We start from the raw sequence: 21546 nt of genomic DNA on the forward strand, positions 1-21546 counted from the left end.
TTAGTTTAAACTCTGCTTCCTGCTTTCTCTTTATATAGATATATAACTGGCTCCTAATATGTCAATAATATTAGAAACATCTTGTGAGGGATGAACTTATAACATTTTTATTTTTGTTTTCATTTTTTTTTTTTTATTGAGGTTCAGTTAAAGGCATACAGAAAAATATGCATCAATGGTAAGAGTACATCGAGAATTAAGTTCAAGACATATAACTAACATGAAGAGTAGATATACTTTAAAGGATTATATGACACGATTTGAGAACTTTGATATATACATAGACATATACTTGTTAACATATGCACATAAATGAGTAGATCATTTGCCTATTGGACTGCATACCTTCTAAATAATATCTGGGGCCTCTCATGGACCTAGGTAATCGCCTAACCTTTCCAACAGTGTAAGTCTTGGGAATCTGTGAATTTTTTTTTTAAATATTTTTTTATTAAGGTTCAAAATAAGGCATACAAACATAAAATATATGTGAACAGTTTGAATCAAAATATTTTCCAGTTACATATCTAGCAAAGATCAGAATGAATGTCCAGTACATGTTATATGACATATCTGATCTTAGAATACAAATTGTTAGCCAATGACATTTTATGCCTACTATAGAAATCATGAGGCCACTTTTGGACCTCTCAGAGACACGAAAATAAGCAACATCAGTAGGCAATTCTCAAACATAAGGAGACCACTCTTGGGTCTCAACTAAAGAACCTCATTTTACTATAAGTTTGTGGTAACGACTATCTGTGTTCAATATTTGCTGTACTAATCCTCCATTATTCATTTAGTCCTCTTTTGGACCTTTAGCACTAACATTACTGAGCAATGGAGGATATCAAAGTTTAATGTAGCTGAACTATATACATTCAAATAGGTAGGGAATAAACTTGGAAATAATTATCAAGCAAGAAAGATGTTAGCTTACATGTTGCAGCTATCTTTAAAGTGCTTTGAGTAGTTTAGATTTCAAGACATGCTAACTTATTTGACCGTTAAACTATACTAGCTTGCCTAAAGTGAAATATGAATTTCAGAATACAAGGAACAGATGTAAAAAATACACAGTTGTTAGTAATAGTTTTGTCCAAAATTACACCAACATTAGCAGATTATCAATGGTACTAGACATGTTAACACACAAAATATAAGCACACATGATCTCAGCAAAGAAAATGGCTAATAGGCAGCTGGCTACTTCAATGAATCTCTGACCTACTATAGGCTTCTTATATTCTAGCCCACTCCTAATCTTCAAATAACCCCCCCCCCCCCACATATTTTGGGGTGCTAGGAGTGAAAATGGGTAAGGGACACATTTATAGCCTTAACTACACCTCAGAGCCAGTCAGACTTTCCAAGAACATGTGAGCTGTTTAGATTGTAACCCTCCATAGCAGTAAGCCCAATAGTAGGTATCCCTCACAATTAGTCATTTAAAAAATGTGAGGATAGTATAGACCTAATGGAATAGCAACTACTCTTCTTAAACACTTCCACTGGTATCTATAGTGTACTAGCTTGTCTGATCTCTAAGCGTAAAAATTAAGATATATGTTTTTGTGGCTTGTAGCTATTAAACAAGAACTGACATTTAAGATGTATGGAAGGACTGCACCATGGGACCATAAGTGTCCACTATAAATAAGAATATACCTCTAAAGACTAAAGAAAAAAAAGAAAAAAAACGTGAGATTATCATGGCTCCATCTGCTAAATCGTTATGGCCATCTAGTGGTCAAAATATGAATTACCCTGATATGTGATAAACTAAGGTAATATTATCATTACGTAGATGGGAGAGAAAAATAGTTATATGAATAGGTCAATATCGAATAGGATAAGCTGCAGAGCACTTAGTCAAACTTATAAACCCTTTGACAAATATGGTAGTTGCTAATATTATGATCTCCTATGTATTGTCATATTGTGATACTGTAAGTATATAACACATTTACTCTTACTACAGTTCCAGCGCTAGCTGCAATGCAAGATCGCACAGGAAAAAAGTCAAATGGAGATGTGGGAATAGAGCAGTGGCATATGAGCAGATCACCTTAAGAGATAAAAACATAACATAGAGAAACAGTGCAAAGATATTTTTAAATGAAACTCCCAATCAACAACTGTAGTCTAGATCTGCCCTGCCGCAAAAGCTTGTAAGCTCAAAACTGCTCCCCACACTGATCACATATAGACTCCCAGATGAAACCAGCAAATCCAGTGTTAAAAGATGTAGTTGTATATAATAAAGTGTAATCCGATTGCATAGTCAATCATTCTAGGCTAACACTGAGGATAGTGCCTTATCTTTGACATCTCACAAAACTCAGGAACATCATCCGTCATATAGAAGTGGATTTCAAAGAGTCAGATCAATAGGCAGAGTACATACTCACAACTTCGCTAATGCGACAGTCTCAAACTGCTAATGTGAAGCAGACTGATTTGTGCAGGATCTTCTATCCAGTGCCGGCTCTAACGTGGGTTGCCATTAGACAGAGCAACCTCTCTTTACAGCTCTATCCCACGCCAGCCCTTCTAATCGCTTGTCCCAAAAAGATGACAAAGGGTGTCATCCAGTCTTGTCTACCAATGTTCTCAGCTGTCTGGGTACAGGATTCAAGAGATGAGGCTGCTGTATTGTATCTATCTGCTTCAAATAAACACTGAGCAGTCTCTTGCATGTCTGTCTGCCAAACTAACATTGTGCCCAGTGCAATCGGATACTTAGCACTTTTCGCCACCGGTTTCTCCAAGTTAGAAAAGTGTAGTATTTGGCTCTGTAGATTTTCTTGTTTGTCAGGCAAGGCAACGGATTGGTGGATGAAATAAGCAGAGATCAGTTCCTGGGGATCGGCCGCATCCCCTGAGGTCCGATCCTCACAAGCAGGTTTAATGCGCTCCTCATCTTGCCTCTGGCCGCTCTTAATTAGCGGTACTTCTGTGTAGGATGATAGAGGGTTATTGGTTTGCATGCTCACATACTGCGTTGGCGGTAATAGGTTGTCAAAGCTTCTGAGTATTACCATCCCCAAGTCGAGCAAGAAGGCTTGTATATGTTGCGTGATGTCTCCCATGACAGGTAAGAAATAGAGACATAGCTCGAGTGAAGTTACCTTTAGTCCCAGTTAAGTGGGTAGGTAGTGGGAAATGTTCAGCTTATACAGCTGCTTGTCCTGTGTCTGCAGGATAATGAGGAGGGCTAGATGAAGGCTGAGGCCGTTAGCAGGCCTCCGCTATGCACCACATCTGTTAGGTCTTCCGGGCTGAAATCTAGGTGAATAAATATATGTTTCTGAGCAGTAGCTTCTGGACTGTAGAATAATATTGAAAAATAGCTCAGATTGTAAGATTTCAGAGCAGTAAATAGCGGTTTTATCTGCTCCTGTATTCAGCCTTTAAGAAAAGCAGCCATCTTGGTTGCTGTTTCGACACGCCCCCCCCCCTTTTTTTTTTTTAATATTTCAAAAAATAAAAAAAAAACTTTAAACAGCTTAGCACCCAGGTGGGAAAGTGCTTAGCACTCAAAGGGTTAATAGTCACTGCAAATTAGGGAAAGGCAGGGTGCAATCATGAACTTTGACTACAGATTGAATCGCATAAATCCAGCATGGCAAACCATTCAAAATATAGTGGTATAAACTTAAGAGTCACTGCAATCTGAGGAAAGGCAGGGCTCAATCACAGCAGATAACGGAAATATTTACTGTAGTAAGGTAGGTAGAAAGGGCTCCCTAGATTTAGCCAATGCCAGAGCGTCCCAGGCATAGCATAAGGCTCACCAGAGGTACAGCGCACAAGGAGTCCAGGAGATTAACAGTTTTCCAGGAGACTTAAGTCAAAGGAGCTCTGAAAAACGGCTGTGGATATGGTTCCCTCTTTAGTGTTTCCAGCCTCATTTCCTACGATAGGAGCGCTTACTGGAGTAGTGAAGATCTGTTTTTTCTTTAGTGGGGTACTTGGATTCAGGGTCCTTCTTGATCGCATGGTAGTATTTTAGGCGCAATCAATTTGTTCTCACTTGGATCAGAAACTATCTCCTTGTATGATTGTTGGTGATCTGGAGGCTCAAAACCTTTAGCTAGTGTCTCCTGGGCTGTGTACCCCCCGCAAATCTCAGATTCAGCTGTCTTTGTTCTCCGTTCTCCCCTCGAGAAAGAATGTTGTATCCACAGTGGGTCCAACAGGGTTTTTCTTCTTCGTGCTGATGAACTAGTAGTTTCTTGCTTGACTGCAGTATTCGATATTGTAGTAGTCTCCTCTATGCGGCTCACTTTGCAGTGTGGACGTCGAACGCTTATCAGGCATGTCTGAGCTAGTATTACGATCAAATGCTTTTCTAGGCTCTGGAAGTGTTCTGTTATTATCCTCTGGACTCTGACTTCCCAGGCCTCCACAGCTTCCGCTATGATGCGATTTCCTCCACTGACCAGTCAAGTAATTCTTGCCCCAGTAGTATAGAGGGGTAGATGGTTAGTGATGTATATTGTAAATTAGCACAGTGTTGGCAGTTTACTGTGAACTGTTCTACCTGGATAACCGGGGGGGGTGTTAGAAGTTTGAGTGGCTAGGTTGCCACATCGACTTCTAACAGTCCAGACTAGGGCCCCTATTTAAGAAAGGTCTTGCGGACCTGATCCGACACTACGGATCAGGTCCGCAAGACCTCGCTGAATACGGAGAGCAATACGCTCTCCGTATTTAGCATTGCACCAGCAGCTCACAAGAGCTGCTGGTGCAACGCCGCCCCCTGCTGACTCGCGGCCAATCGGCCGCCAGCAGGGGGTGTCAATCAACCCGATCGTACTCGATCGGGTTGATTTCTGCCGATTCCTGACCGCCTGCTCAGAGCAGGCGGACAGGGTTATGGAGCAGCAGTCTTTAGACCGCTGCTTCATAACTGGTGTTTCTGGCGAGTCTTCAGACTCGCCAGAAAAATGGGCTCACAAGCTCCCTACGGAGCTTGCTAAATGGGCCCCCAAGGCTCCAATTCGAGTGAAATACAAGGTGTGGGTATCATTAGAGGTACAAACTGCTCTTGCTTGCTTTGTAGGTATTAATTCCAGCAGATTGGTGGTATAGCTAAAGTTAATTGGCGATTTATCTCTCCTGAATGTGGAGCTGCTAGTTTCTGCGACCGATCATGGCTGGCGCCCCGAATTTATAACATTTTATTAAGCATTGAAATATTTATTTAAAAACATTATTTAAACTACACTTAGATCTAACAAAAATAGTGGACTTGGACTGTGTGAGAGAAAGGAAGAGTAAGTTCATATCTGTGTGTGTGTGAGTGCATATCTGTGTGCGTGTGAGTGTGTATGAGTGCATATCTGTGTGTGTGTGTGAGTGCATATCATAAACAATGTTAAGTATAGGAAAAGGGGGCATGCTGCTTAGAAGCCTGTATCTCAGGCATCTAAGCAGCTACAGACCCCCAAGACCCACCGTTGGAAAGGTAATTGCCTAACCTTTCCAACAGTGTAAATCTTGGGGGTCTGTGAAAATTGTTTTTTAAAAGAAAATATTAAAAAAAAAAAAAAAACTTTAAACAGCTTAGCACCCAGGTGGGAAAGTGCTTAGCACTCAAAGGGTTAATAGTCACTGAAAATTAGGGAAAGGCAGGGTGCAATCATAAACTTTGACTACAGATTGAATGGCATAAATCCAGCATGGCAAACCATTCACAATATAGTAATATAAACTTAAGAGTCTTTGTTAGTGTCTGTGTGTTTGTTTGTGCAAGTGTGCCTTTGTGTTAGCGCCGCCTATGTTAGTTTCTCTGTGTGTCTGTGCATGTAAGTGTGTGTCTATGTTAGTGTCTCCTGTGTGTTTGTGTTTCTGTGTGTTAGTGTTTGTGTGTGTGTCAGTCTGTATGTGTTAGAGTGTGTGTCTATGTTTGTTAGCATCTCTCTGTATTTGTATTGGTGTCTGTGTGTATGTGTTAGTGTGTGATTCTGTTAGTCACTGTGTCTGTGTTAGTGTGGGTCTGTGTGTGTGTAAGTGTTAGTGCTTGTTTGTGTTATTGTATATGTTAGTGTATATCTGTGTTAGTGTCTCTGTGTGTGTATCTTTGACAGTGTGTGACTGTGTGAGTATTTCCATGTGCTTACATTTTAGTAACTTAGCCAAAAATTGCACCGGCTATTTGCTAAGAGGTGGAGACGTTACTTCTCAGCAAAATAGCGTTCTGCCATGGGCTGTTTGAGCAGCTCAGTGCGGCGAACGCTTAAAATAAATAAAGGAAATTTTAGCATGAAGTATTTTATACTTCAAGACTGCAAGTCCCCTTTATTTGTTCCAATGGTAAATCCTAGCAGTTTCACAAACGCTAGGATTTACCATCACTTTAACTGTCCCTTTAATGTAGCAACTCGTGTATCTGTCCCTAATTAGCCTCAGCAAAGATAAGTTAAACATAATCAATAAACTTGTCAAGGAGTATGTTACTGTAATGCAAAATGACAATTTAAATGTTTTTAAAACATTGATTTTGTTTAAGCACTGTTACTCAAAAAGATTAACAATCATTTGTATATACTATGCATAAAAATACTTAAAGGGACATTCCAGTCAAAATTTAAATGCACATAGATTAATTACATCTTTGAATAGAAAGATATTTGCAATATATATGTATTAGCAAAAATGCTTCTAGCAAAAGTTATCACTGTTTTAGTGTTAATATTTTTCTCTGCACGTGCATGTGAAGCATAGCTAGATATTGTTACTGCACCCACATTTTACATACTGCAGCTGCCTAGCGCATCAGTGGGGCTGGTATCATGTCAGCAATGAACAAATGGAGTCATTACCAGATGGTACAAGCACCTTAGACTCTCTGAGCAAGTGCTGTGTTTAAAATGCTGGTGCACGGTGCATACTTAAATACACTTTTGAAACAGCTATAGCTTTTATTAGAAGTATTTTTGCTAATGTGTGTATATTACAAAAATGCTTCTATTCAATACCAAAATGCACCCATGTGGTTTTCAGTTTTGGCTGGAATATCCCTTTAAATGCACCTTTAATTTTGAAATACACCTCTAAGAAAAACATAGTTAACACACTTATCAAATAGTATATTCCTCAACTACTATACATGAATATTACTTTGATGTGTCTTTAATTTTCAAACAGCTGTAAAGAATACTTATTGATGTGCCAGCAAACATTACAGTGAATAATATGTTCTAAGTGAGGCCTATTGGCTATGACTTACCGCATATTTACACCAGCACAATTTAGTCAGTGTTTAGTGGTTATTTTACACAAGCATTATCCCATTGCCGATAGTGTTAGTAATAGAACACCAGGATAGGAAAGGTGTTAAACATTCAATTGTCTGCACTGCCAGGGACTCACAACACATACCTAGATATGTCACTAAGTTTCATGCTAATGTAGCAACGTATTTAGAGGAAATAATCTTATAAGATTTCCAGACATGACTATTCACAGCATTCATTTCCTTCCTTCAACCTTCTCTTTGATCTCTTCATTGTTCTTCTGCCCATCTCTCTTGTCATTATTTGTTCAATGATCTCTATTGTTTGAAATATATTTTCTCTCTTTTATTTTCATCCTTTATGACTTTCTCCCTTGCACATATTGCTGTTTCCCCCCTCTCTTCCTTTTTTTAATCAAATGCTGTCTAGTTACAGAGATAGGAACATCCATTTGCAGTGAGCTGACAAGGCTCTCCAATAGCTAACTACATGCGGCCCTTTCCAATTAGCAACTACTGGCCATGCCCTCATGCTCCGTGTATAAACAGATCACTGCACTGACTGATATGCTAATGGCTGTCTTTGCCACCAAGAACAGCTGTTGGGACTGCCTAACATTAGTTATAGACTATGTTCTGCCCTATGGTAGGTTAAGCTATTAGGGCTATTCTCTATATTTTATCTGCCCCCCCCCTCCCATATGCCAAAAATGTGTATTAGTATCTGAAACACCAGCACGTTCACTGTTGCTTATGTGCAGAGCTGCTTGTTTTTCTAATAAAGCATTTCACTGTAAGCTTGCATTGCTTTACTGCCACTAACCATGTGTAGCCCATATAGGGCTTGTTTCCATTGAGCCGTAATTAGGTATGCGTGAGGTTGTAAACCGATAAATATGCTGTCAGAAGCAATTTCATGTATCGACTGCTTCCGATGGCACGTTATACCACAATAACAGCGCCGGATCATAGAAAGTGTTAGAAACTGTTAAAGTGAATGTAAATTTGAATGAATAAGTGCCCGTTTTTTAAAAGTGCTATTAAAAACAGGGGCACTTTCATTCATTAAAATTTACATTGAAGCGTTTTTTTAAAGATACTTACCTTTTTTCTTTTGGAAAACCAGACCGGCGATCCTCCGACCACTTCTCCTGCTGTACTTAGCATATTGATGACGAAACCGGCTTCCTCCAATCGTTGCGTTGCCTCACGAGCTGGACGCCTTGGGGTGCTCGCAGTGATTGGAGTAAGCCGGTTTCGTCATTGATGTGCTAAGTACAGAGGAGCTGCGGGTGGTCTGGTTTTCTTAAAGAAAAAAGATATTTTAAAAAAACGCTTCAATGTAAATTTTAATGAATGAAAGTGCCCCTGTTTTTAATAGTATTTTTAAAAACTCATTCATTCAAATTTACATTCATGTTAAGTGCTAATTTACTCCAGGTTTCCAATGAAAGCACAAAACCGTTAATACACTGTCGGAAGCTGTTGTTACCTTAAAAAGAAATAACACCCAGCTCAACTAGATGTAAAAGAGGAAAATTAGCTTTTTGAGGCCTAGTTCACATTGAAATTTTAAAACTTGCAAAAAATGTAAGCATTTCTGTAGAAAAAAACCTGTAATATGTAATATTTATTGTTGTCCCATGTATAGGAATAGTTGCACTTATGTTCTCTTAGAAATATTAATATTTATTTACATATAAAAATTTATGCAAGCACATATCTACAAAATTCAAATTAGACCTATGCCTAGGGCAGAAATACATATTACATATATTAATAAAGTAGAAAATGTAATTATAATAAAAAGTATTATTTGCTTATATTTAAAAAAAAAGTATTATAAATAAGTGTATCTTTGTTTTTGTTTCTCTTTAGAGGTGATCACAGGTAAGGAGTGCAGATGTTAAATGTAAATTTTACAGTGTAAGGTCCGGTTACCATAGCAACTAACTTGTTATGGTGCGATTTTCAAGAAATCTGACATTAGATGGAAGCGTTAAAATAATGTTAACTAACACCTGCACGAAAAGAGTGACTGCACGCAATGCGCAAAATATTTCAGTGGAAACCTGGTACTAAAATGGAGCCGTAAAATACTTGTTGCTGTTGGCAACTTCTGTAGCTTATGGCTCCCTTTTTATGGTTCAATGGAAATGAGCCCATAGTTAGGGAAGATCCTGCACCTATTCTCGCACCGTCTGCAAAAATACAATATATAATATAATATAATATGAAAGAGCGAGCGAGAGAGAGAGAGCGAGAGCGAGAGACTAGTTGTGTCTATAAATAGTTTTGGTGCATTCATAAGCAAAGCTATATAGCAGGGGCATAGTCTGCCTTCCTCGTCTTGCCTTTATTTATTGTACTTCCTGTATAGCTCTGCAGAATTTAAAAAATACATTAGCCTGCTTTAAATATACAATTGTATATTGATTTGATTGTTATCATCATTTATTTGTAGAGCACCAACAGATTCTGCAGCACTATAAACATAGGTCTATATATGCAAGGTAGCATTTATGGGAGACAAATGTGTAGAGGGCCCTGCTAAGAGCTGCAGTGTGAAGGTGATCTACAAGACAACTCTGATTGTAGGCTTACATGCTAAGGGGTTCAAGTGGATGACAAAAGGAAAAGAGGAACTGAGGTAAGAAAATGTTAGTGTATATTGTATGCATCCCTGAACAGTAGAGACTTGAAACTTTGAAGACTAGGGGAAAGTCTTGTAGAGCGAGGCAGAGAGGCCAGTCTAGAGAAGATCTGTAGACAGGAATGTGAGGAGGTCATGAGCAGACCGAAGGCGATGGGAGGGAGAGTATCTGGAGACAAGGTCTGAGATATAGGGTGGAGCAGGGTTATTGAGGGCCTTGAATGTCAGAGTCAGGATTTTGTGTTTTATTCTGTAGGTTAGAGGAAGCCAGTTAAGAGATTGGCAGAGAGGTGAGGCAGATGAGGAGCTAAGGCAATTATTATGGGTAGGAGATAGACGGGAGCTAGGGAGACCAAAGACGATGGAGTTGCAATAGTCCAGGTGGGAAATTATGAGAGAGTGGATAAAAACCTTAGTTGTGTCTTGTGTGAGGACATGGCAAATTCTGGAGATGTTTATAAGGCGTCATGTGACCCAAGACATTGGCATGCAGGGTTGGAGTAAATATGTTATTATCAACAGTTGGGGGATAGGGATTTTGGAAGAAGGTGGAAAATAAGGAGCTCTGTTTTGGAGAGATTTATCTTACGGTAGTCAGAGGACATCCAGGATGAAATATTAGAAAGACATTTAGTGACACAAATTAGCAAGAAAGGGGGCTAGGTCTGGTAAAGAGGGGTAGATTTGGGTATCACCAGCATACAATCGATATTGAAACCTGTGGGACTTTATTAAGGAACCTAAAGATTATGTATAAATTGAGAAGAGACTCCTTTTTTATGGGGTAAGATACACATTCCCTGTCAAGGTTTATCCTGTTGAATAGCTGTTCAGTTCTGGTTGATTTATATATCTCTTTGTTAACAATGTCATATATTTACTTAAGAAACAATATAGTTTAGCACTGATATTATAAGTAAGCTTTACTAGAAAAAACACCTAAATTATCTTTTCTACACTGCTTTAAGGACCCAAAAGAGGTCCCTTTTTGTTAGGTGGTAAAATGAGGACATATATACATGTTATCCTATGTAATACAGATCGTCATCAGACTCTTGATGTATAATTTGATATTCATGTGTCATGTATTTCATACATTCCACCTTATCCAGTAACATCAGGCATCCAAATACCACCTTAAATCTACACAGGTAGATTTTACCATATAAAAGTTCCCTCCTACTTCTCATCCTCGCTCGTTTTATTGAAGTAATTCACTTTGTGTGCTAAACTCAGCTCCTTAGCGCCTTTGAGCACAATTTGTTTCAGAATCTACTCGGAAACTTCCAGGTTCCCCTCTCTCTCAAGTCAGCAGCTGTCTTGACGTCATCTCTCTACGTCTACACATGCGCTCCGGATCTCACCACGCTATACAGCTGATCTTCATCTCCCCTGCGGCCTGCACTCTGCTAGAGTCCGCTCCAAATCACAGTCCTCTGATCTTCGCTGCAGTTCTCCCTTACTGAACCCTCCGCTCTGGTAACTTCCAGACGCTTACCGCATTCTTACGGGAGATCGTGAGTACAAAACAGTTATAAACTTTGCCTGACTTCTGTGAAGCAGTTTCACCTAGCAAGCTTTAACACTGGCATTATCTCTAAGAACTGCTTGTTATAAGCCGTAGCCTGTCTTGAGGTATTCCTGTCTGTTTTCTCGTTGCCGAAATCTAAGCCTCTCCTTATTAAGTTGTTAACCCCATATGTGTTAATTAACTACCGAGTGCTGAGGCTAAACTATTCAACATTTATATTGGATTGCAAAAGATAAGACCTTAAAATCCTTTATAACTGTAACAAAACAATATTTATAGCGTAGTGAAATTATACAGGTTATAAATCCATGCAAACTTAGACAGACTTGTTATAACTGTGACATAATAAACCAGCCACAAAAATAATATACAGCATTTTCTGTATTCATATTACTAATTTAGAGTATTATGGAAGTCACAGACGTTGCACCACAGATACACAGTCTCAATCTTCGTATTGATAACTTAACTCAAGCCTTCAGAGATCTACAGATAGAAAACCAGACTTTAAGAGCATGTCTTAGAGAAAAGCTCACTGCAAGAGGTGCAGGAGCTGAACACATGCCAGAGCCACAGGTCTCACTCCCAGAAAAGTTTTCTGGAGACCGTGCTGCATTCAAGCAATTCAGAAATGCAGGTCTCCTCCTTTTTGAGCTCAGATCCAGAACCTACCCAACAGAAAGATCTAAGGTCCTCACTGTTCTGAACCACGTGCATGGGCTGATTGTTTCTATGAGTCCCAGGATCCAATCCTGAACTCCCTGGACAACTTCCTGAAAGCAATGTCCAGTCTCTATGATGATCCATACCGGCAGTTGACCGCAGAAAATAAACTCAGGAGTCTCAAACAACTTAAGAATCCCGCAGACTATTACGTCACCCAATTTAAGATCTGGGCTAGGGATTCCCTTTGGAACGAAGTCTCCTTGAGGAATCAGTTCAGGCTTGGCCTGTCTGAAGATATAAAGGACGAATTGTCCAGAACAGGGGTGCCAGATCAGCTAGAGGATCTGTTTGCTTTATCTATTACAGTCGACAGGAGGATCCGTGAAAGGAAGTTGGAAAAAACACTGCCTGTTTGCAACGCGAAAATCACCACCTAACCAGATTACTGGTCACGATTAGCCTATGGATATCAGCTTTATCAAAGACCCCCTGTCTCCCCAAGAAAAAAACAGACCCTCAACCTCTGCATGTACTATACAGCACCTGGCCAAGTAGTCAGAGTATGTCCCCAACTCCAGAAACAGAAGCAGAGTAAGACACAAGCAAGTAAACAATGTTTATACTCAAAAATGATTACTTCATCCTATCTTATCTTACCTGTGTTTCTACAGTGGGACCATCACAGTGTGAAGACTGACGCGATTATCGACACCGGCGCATGTGGCAACTTCATCAATTTTGATTTAGTCAAATGCAATAAAATACCTTTTTTTCCCCAAAAGCACTCCTATGCCTCTTAAAGTTATTGATGGCTCACAACTCTCCTCTGGTCCTGTCTCTCACAACACCATCCCGCTTCTGCTTACTACAGTTTCTGGCCACACTGAGACACTTTCTTTTGACATCATCGCCTCACCCATCTACCCAGTAGTTCTTGGTATCACTTGACTTCGTCTGCATCAGTCACAGATTCATTGGGATACTTTATCCATATCTTTCACTTCTCGCTACTGCACATCTACTTGTTTTCCTGTACCCACTCTTTTTACTACTACCACTACTAACATTCCCACTGAATACACCGACCTTGCAGACGTTTTTGACAAAAAGGTAGTCGAATCATTACCCCCTCACAGGCCCTACGACTGCCCTATTGACCTACTTCCTGACGTTTCAATACCCTGTGGGCACATCTACCCCCTCTCTAAGCCACAGCTCGAACATCTAAAAACTTACATAAATGAAAATCTCAGGAAGGGTTTTATTAGACCTTCTTCATCTCCTGCTGGTGCTGGGATTTTCTTTGTGAAAAACCAAGGATGGTTCTTTGCGCCCTATAATTGATTATAGGGGATTAAATAAGCGTACCAAGAAGAATAGATACCCCTTACCTCTTATTCCAGAGTTGATTGAGAGGCTCAGAGGTGCTAGATTCTTTACTAAATTGGATCTAAGAGCTGCTTACAACCTTGTTAGAATAAGAGCCGTTGACGAATGGTTGACTGCATTTAGGACCCGTTATGGTCTTTATGAGTATACAGTCATGCCTTTCGGTCTCTGTAACACCCCGGCGACATTCCAGTACTTCATTAACGATATCTTTCATGACATACTAGACATTTTTCTTGTAATCTATTTAGATGACATACTCATATACTCCAGCAATTTCATTGATCATGTTAAACATGTCAGAATTGTCCTTTCCAGACTTAAGTCACACAACTTATGCGTTAAACTAGAATAATGCATCTTCCATTCCCTAGAGATTTCCTTCCTTGGGTACATCATATACCACAATGAAATCAAGATGGAAAGAAATAAGATATCAGCCATTCTAGATTGACCTATACCAAAAAACAAAAGAGAAGTCCAGCATTTTTTAGGCTTCGCAAACTTCTACAGACGTTTTATACACAATTTTGTTTCCATCGCAAAACCTCTCACTGACCTTACAAAAGACCACTTTGTCTATTCCTGGAACACACACTGCCAGGAAGCCTTTGACTCCCTCAAAACATGCTTTGTCACATCGCCGGTGCTTCAGATCCCTAACACCGATTATCACTTCGTTCTTGAAGTTGACGCATCAGATTTTGCCATAGCGTCGATCTTATCACAGAGAGTAACTCCTGATAAACCCCTCCATCCTATCTCCTACTACTCAAGAATTCTAACTTCATCAGAATTAAACTATCCTGTAGGAGAGAAGGAACTCTTAGCCATTAAATGTTCGTTCGACCAATGGAGACACCTGTTAGAGGGGGCTGAGCATCCTATCACGATATTTACTGATCATAAAAACCTACAGTATCTGCAAACCAGTCGTACTCTGTCCGCACGTCAACTACGCTGAAATTTATACTTCTCCAGATTCTCGTATGTCATCACTTACCATCCAGGTGAAAAAAATGGTAAGGCAGATGCCTTATCAAGAAAAGACCACAAACCTACAATACCATCATCACCTTCAACGGTGATACCAGAGACCAACATATTAGCCTCCCTCACACAATTAACTCAAGAGTTAAAGGATCAACAAGTGAGGGATTCAACAAAACCGACAAACCTTCTCACAGCTGATAATGAAGGCATATTCTGTTTCGCTTCACGCATTTATGTGCCCCCATCAATGCGCAACCATCTTCTTCAACTTACACATGATTCAGTTCTGGCCGGCCACCTAGGCATACATAAAACCTATGACCTCCTCCAAAGGAACTTTTGGTGGCCTGCCATGAGAACAACAGTAAGACTCTACATATCCGCTTGTGAAACCTGTTCCACAGCTAAACCCTCTCATGAAAAACCTATGGGTTTACTACAGCCTTTACCAGTAGCAGACCGCCCTTGGTCCACCGTCTCCATGGATTACATTGTCGAGCTGCCAAGATCATCAGGTTACACCTGCATTTTCATGGTATTCGATTTGTTTTAAAAAATGGCCCATTTTATGCCCACTAGATCCTTACCTACTGCTTAACAAACTGGCGATTTGTTCCTAAAGGAAATAATTTTCCTCTTATGGAATCCCAACCACAGTACTAAGTGACAGGGGAACACAGTTCACGTCTAAGTTTTGGAAATCACTTTGTAATGCTCTACAGATGAAGCAGCTCTAAACTACTTCTTACCATCCCCAAACTAATGGGCAGTGTGAAAGAACCAACCAGTGGATTGAACAGTACCTCAGGTGTTTCTGTTCACACAAACAACAATCATGGGCTGATTTTCTGAGCACCGCAGAGTTTGCTTATAACAACACCACTAATTCATTCACTGGTTACTCCCCATTCTATATTACCACAGGATTCCATCCACGGTTTCATCCACTTACCAACCAAGATTCACGTAGTCCTCAAGTTACCGATTTGGTCAATTCAATAAACCAAACGTTTGATATCATCCGAGACAATATCAAACAAGCACAGGCTACTCACAAAAAGTACTACAATCTATGACATAAACCCCATCCGCAATACACGGTAGGACAAATGGTATGGTTAGCCACCAAGAATTTAAGATTACCAAACACCTGCAGGAAATTAAATAAGCTTTTCATAGGACCATTCCCTATTACAGCAATTCTCAACCCTATGACTGTCACTCTCCAATTGCCATTGCATTACCATATATATCCCACTTTCCACGTTTCTTTAATCAAACCTTGTGCTTCAACAAGCCCTCATCCTATACACCTTGTCCATCCACCCCAACCTGATGTGGAATATGATGTCCAAGACATCCTGGATTCATGTCGTCACCATGGACAGCTGCAATACCTCATCCATTGGACTGGATATGATTCCTTTGATGACTCTTGGGAACCAACCACCAATCTCTCGGCTGACAGGTTGGTGTCCCTGCTCCATCGCCGGAATCCTGATAGACCGGCTCCCTGAAACCTCCTTGAGGTTTCCTTCTGGGGGGAATATGTCATGTATTTCATACATTCCACCTTATCCAGTAACATCAGGCATCCAAATACCACCTTAAATCTACACAGGTAGATTTTTACCATATAAAAGTTTCCTCCTACTTCTCATCCTCGCTGGTTTATTGAAGTAATTCACTTTGTGTGCTAAACCCAGCTCCTTAGCGCCTTTGAGCACAATTTGTTTCAGAATCTACTCGGGAACTTCCAGGTTCCACTCTCTCTCAAGTCAGCAGCTGTCTTGTCGTCATCTCCCTACTTCTACACCTCCGCTTTGGATCTCACCACGCTATACAGCTGATCTTCATCTCCGCTGCAGCCTGCACTCTGCTTGAGTCCGCTCCAAATCACAGTCCTCTGATCTTTGCTGCAGTTCTCCCTTACTGAACCCTCCACTCCGGTAACTTCCAGACGCTTACCGCATTCTTACGGGAGATTGTGAGTACAAAACAGTTATAAACTTTGCCTGACTTCTGTGAAGCAGTTTCACCTAGCAAAATATAACACTGGCATTATCTCTAAGAACTGCTTGTTATTAGCCATAGCCTGTCTTGAGGTATTCCTGTCTGTTTTCTCGTTGCCAAAATCTAAGCCTCTCCTTATTAAGTTGTTAACCCCATATGTGTTAATTAACTACCGAGTGCTGAGGCTAAACTATTCAACATTTATATTGGATTGCAAAAGATAAGACCTTAAAATCCTTTATAACTGTAACAAACCCATATTTATAGCGTAGTGAAATTATACAGGTTATAAAATTTAGACAGACTTGTTATAACTGTGATATCATGCTTCTGCCTGTATAAATTGTTTTCTACTTATGTCTTCAATAAAAAAAAAAAAATTGAGAGAAGGGGACCAAGGACAGAATTTTGTGGTACCTCAACAGGAAGTTGTAAAGGGGGCAGAGGATGTGCCAGAGAAGAATACATTAAAGGTGCAGTTAGACAGGTAGGAGGAGAACCACTATAGGGCTGTGTTGCAGATGCTGAAGGATTGGAGTGTTTGGAGCAAGAGAGGGTGGTCAGCAGTATCAAAGGCTGCAGACAGATCGAGAAGGATTAATGGCCTTTGAATTTTGCTGTAATTAGGTCATTAGTAACCTTAATGATTGCTGTCTATGTGGAGTGTTGATGGCACAATCCAGATTGCAATGGATCAAGGAGGGAGTTTAATGTGATGAAATGTGATAAACATGTATATACAAGCCTTTCCAGAAGTTTTGAGGCAAAAGGGAGTAGGGAAATAGGGTGGTAGTTGGATCGAGAGAAGGTTTTTGAGGATGGGTGTGACTAGTGCATGTTTAAGCGATGAAGGAAATATACCAGTGCTGAGGGAGAGACTGAAAATGTATGTAAGGATTGGATTAAGAGTAGGAAAGAGGGAGGTCAGCAGTTGTGATGGGATGGGATTGAGGGGACAGGTAGTAAGGAGAGAGGACAATATAAAGACAGAAGCTTCTTCCTCAGTAACAGGGGCACAAGAGCTGCATTTGAGATTTTGTGGGTTTTGGATGTTAGCAAATAATTGGAGATTGGTAGTATGTTGAGGGATGATTCCATTTCTGATGGAATTTATTTTGTTGTTAAAGTGGCTGTGAAAATCTTGAGCTGAGAGAGAAGTGGTTATAGGAGGTGGGCGTGGGTGGAGAAGGGTTTGATTCATAAAATGTAAAAACATTTTACAGTATAACCTTCAGTATAAAGTTTTGATGCCCCTATTCTATTCACTTATTATATTAGTATTTCCAACAAGCAATGAAGCAAATACTTTTTTAAAACAAATATATACAAATATATGTTAGAACAGTTTGTAAAGTACAGTACTCATTGGCATGAACATGGAGGAGCAATACATACCACAGTTAAAGACTTGCATAGAATAACAGTCACATGCATTTTCTCTTACAAGGTTAGCCAGCCATCTTGTTCACCATGCAAAGACATTTTGATAGCTTTTTTGAAGCATGCTACTTTGCTATAGGGAGGAAAATAAAATGACATAACACTGCATGCTAAAGCTGTAGACAAATTAAACGTGACTTCTTAACAGTTTAAGGATAAAAAGTATACATCAGATTTCATTAAAATGCTGAAATGTGTCCAGTAATCTTGTTCCTATATTTTAACAGATGCTGGAAAGAACACTAATCTGGTCAGGTAAATTGTAACATAATTCATGGAACTGATGTGTCTTAAAATATTTACTAACTACATAAAACTTTGTCATTATATTTTATATATTAGTAAATTATTTATTCATGTCATTATCTCCCCAACCCCAAAGAAATTCATATGTGTGCAGTGAAAGGTTAGTAATGTATCATTTTAAACTGGTGTTTCCATGCCGTTAAGACTATTTTTATATGGGGGAAAGTGTGTGTAAAATTACATCTCTATAAGTTATTATTGATGAACTACCATAAATGTTTATAAAAATGCAGAACACTATATGCTTATTACTATGTTAACATTAAAATGGCAAAACAGCTCATGTTTTACCAAATCCTTTATCCCCATATCCCAAGGAAGGAGGAATGATGACTTTTCTTTTTTCTCCAGGACACATATCCATCAAAGCTATATCAAGCCCTTCAATCACTTGCCCAACGCCGAGAACAAACCATTTTGGGTGTCCATCTTTTTCTGAACGGCTACAAGGAAGAGAACAATTGTGTTAACATTTAACATCTATTTTGTGTAACATCGCAAAGAGAAAGAAAACAATTCGGGCATTTGACAAACCCAGCAAGCTGCCCCCAATATAATGTAAAATTGGTTTTATGTGTGTTTGAAAAGGGTGGAACTTGGTGGATGTAAAGTGGATAAGGGGTTTAAAAAGTGTCTGCTGGGGTAAAACAGAGAATATGTTTTACTTTACAGGTAAAATAGGAATTATTTTATTGTCTAGAATAGAGGTTGGTCTGCATGGTAAGTAACTGTAATGAAATAAGATGTTACTGCTTTGTCAAAAACAAAAAAATGAAATCTTATATTGTATGTCTAATATATTCATTACATTATTTGTATTAATAATAAACACAATCAATATATTTTCATATTAAAAATGATACCCAGCCTTTTAGAACATTATTTGTATTTCTTAAAGAGTTATTAAACACCCTTTGAGTTTGTGTAAAAATTGTGCTTTTCACACAAGGTTTTCTCAAAATATTGCAAATTAAATACAGTTTTGTAGTATTTTGAAATCTAAGTTAAGAATTTGCATTTGGTCTACTCCAGGAAGTGTGGGACGAGCACAAAACCCTACAAAAAAAATAATGCTAAGATATATGAAATGCCCAAATTAAGGTAAAGGATTACAATAGCATATCACTGTATGAATATGAAAAATATTTTATTGTTGAATAATATGAAAGTCATGGAGACAGTATGGCCCTTTAACAGAACACGTGTATTAAAGGAACAGTCTACACTAAAATTGTTATTGTATAAAAAGTTAGATAATGCCTTTACTACCCATTCCCCAGCAGTTGTACAACCAACATTGATATATTAATATACTTTATAACATTTAAACCTCTAAATGTCTGCCTGTTTCAAAGACTCTATAGACAGCCTCTTATCACATGCTTTTGTATTTGCTTTTCACAACAGGAGACTGCTAGTTGATGTGGGCCATATAGATAACAATGTGTTCACGCCCAAGGAGTTATTTAAGATTTAGCACAACACAGTACTATTTTTATTATACTTTATTTATTAAGCGCCAACATATTCCGCAGCGCTGTCCATGGATACAATTCATTTAAATAAAACAATACAAGATACAGGACAAAATTTACAAACACATACAGGAGGGATTGAGGGCCCTATTCCCGTGGGAACTTACAATCTAGAAGTACTAAATGCAAGTCAATAGAAGATAATAAATAGTCACAGTCATGTGCTCGGGGGGCTGACAGAAGATGTTTAGATACAAGGTAATCACAGAGGTAAAAGGTAAATTAATATAACTGTTGGTTATGCAAAACTGGGGAATGGGTAATAAAGGAATTTTCTATCTTTTAAAACAATACAAATTCTATTGTAGTCTGTCCCTTTAAGAACTGGTACTTCCCCTATAGTCTATAAATATCTTTTACACAGGTTGTTTGACAGGACCACAACATAACTATACATGAAAGAAAAAGATGTCACTTGCAAGTGCTTCATGACAATTATTATTTTTATTAGTTAGAATCCCAGAAATGATAATCATGTGTGCCATGTAATAATATGACTACAGTTGTCAGGCTTGATGATAGAAAACGGATACTTCAGGCTTTGTTTAGGATCTAGAAGTTTACAGATATTTAGGTGCAGTCTTGCAGTTGCAGGCTTCATGATATCGCAATGAAAATAAGACTAGCATGTTGCAAAGTGCATGATTTACACTTCAAACATATACAAGGAAATAAAAACAATGTGCATATACTTTATACCATGCTAACATTTTCCATGGTACATTTCACCGACATAATGAAGATAGTGATACATTTCAGGGTACATTGTTGAAAATGTGTCTCAGACTACAGATTTACAGCAGACTGCTCCTGGACATGTCAATAATACAAAAGAACCCCTAAATACTGCTGTCATTATTACTCCCGAATGAGCAGAATTAGAAAATAACCATGTGTTGTCGCTTGTTCCTTTTCGTTCTCAAATGATATTGTATAACTGAGTGAAATAGAATATTTAAAAAAAAGATTCTGCGTCCTATATTATCAATAGTTTATTAAACGAATACCACACTGAGGTTGTGATGAATAAAATACCTGTAATGCACCTACCTGCAGTAAAATTTGCTAAGATCCTTTGCCAGGTACCCATCATAATGAGCATTTACAAGGTCTCCTCTCTTGCTCTTTTGGGAGCATTCTTTAGGCAAGTGCAGCACTTCTATTTTAACCTCCTCCTTTCTATCTTCAGTTTTTTCTCCTTGAATGTGGATCATAATAAGGCTAAAAGCCTGCAAAATTAAAAGTAGTTTTGCATAGAGATGCATGGTCGCTTAAATTCTCCCTGCGCGATAACAATTGACTTACTAAACCCCTTGATCCTCAGTTATACACGTGGCAGTCTTGAAATAACTTCAGGGAGAAAAAAAAAAAGCCAAATATTTTTGTCTTCCAAGTCAAGCTAAAGGGAAGCTGGAAAGCTGAATCTTAGAAACACGTGACCTGATTTAGGATTGGCTCCCTGAATAATGTAGGTCTGCCTTCCTTATGGTGTATTCACTTCATGCTGGGACAGTGTAGAAAAGAATCTCAACAATTCTACACAGCTGATCTTGTTACAGACCCCAGGCTTCTCTCTGTACAGGTTGGAGGTACAACTAAAAGTACCTTTGTTAGCTGTGCTCATTCAATTTGTATTGATGCATGTGTGTATGTGTATAGCATGTGCTGAATAAACTGTAATTCATAACTCATGTCTTGTGATACGGTTTATAAAAGAGACATTCTGATGCAAACAAACTGTTCTAATACATTGGATTTTCAGTATAACATATTT

At 38.9% G+C, this 21546-nt stretch overlaps 1 protein-coding gene across 2 annotated transcripts in view; it reads right to left on the bottom strand.

The window, feature by feature from the left end:
* The window catches only part of FKBP7 (FKBP prolyl isomerase 7), a 98681-nt gene extending 77530 nt beyond the window's left edge, over window positions 1-21151 (bottom strand). The window contains exons 1-2 of one of the 2 annotated variants that reach the window (XM_053698508.1): window positions 20823-21147; window positions 18529-18680 (exon numbers count right to left, since the gene is read on the bottom strand). In XM_053698508.1, coding sequence (XP_053554483.1) covers window positions 18529-18680; window positions 20823-21037 — 367 coding nt within the window. In that variant the 5' untranslated portion in view covers window positions 21038-21147. Of the gene's footprint in view, window positions 1-18528; window positions 18681-20822 lie in introns of both variants that reach the window. The other variant, XM_053698509.1, reaches the window with a different exon arrangement.
* Between the last annotated feature and the right edge of the window lie 395 nt (window positions 21152-21546).

Source organism: Bombina bombina, chromosome 1 (assembly GCF_027579735.1).
Source record: "Bombina bombina isolate aBomBom1 chromosome 1, aBomBom1.pri, whole genome shotgun sequence".
NCBI lineage: Eukaryota > Metazoa > Chordata > Amphibia > Anura > Bombinatoridae > Bombina > Bombina bombina.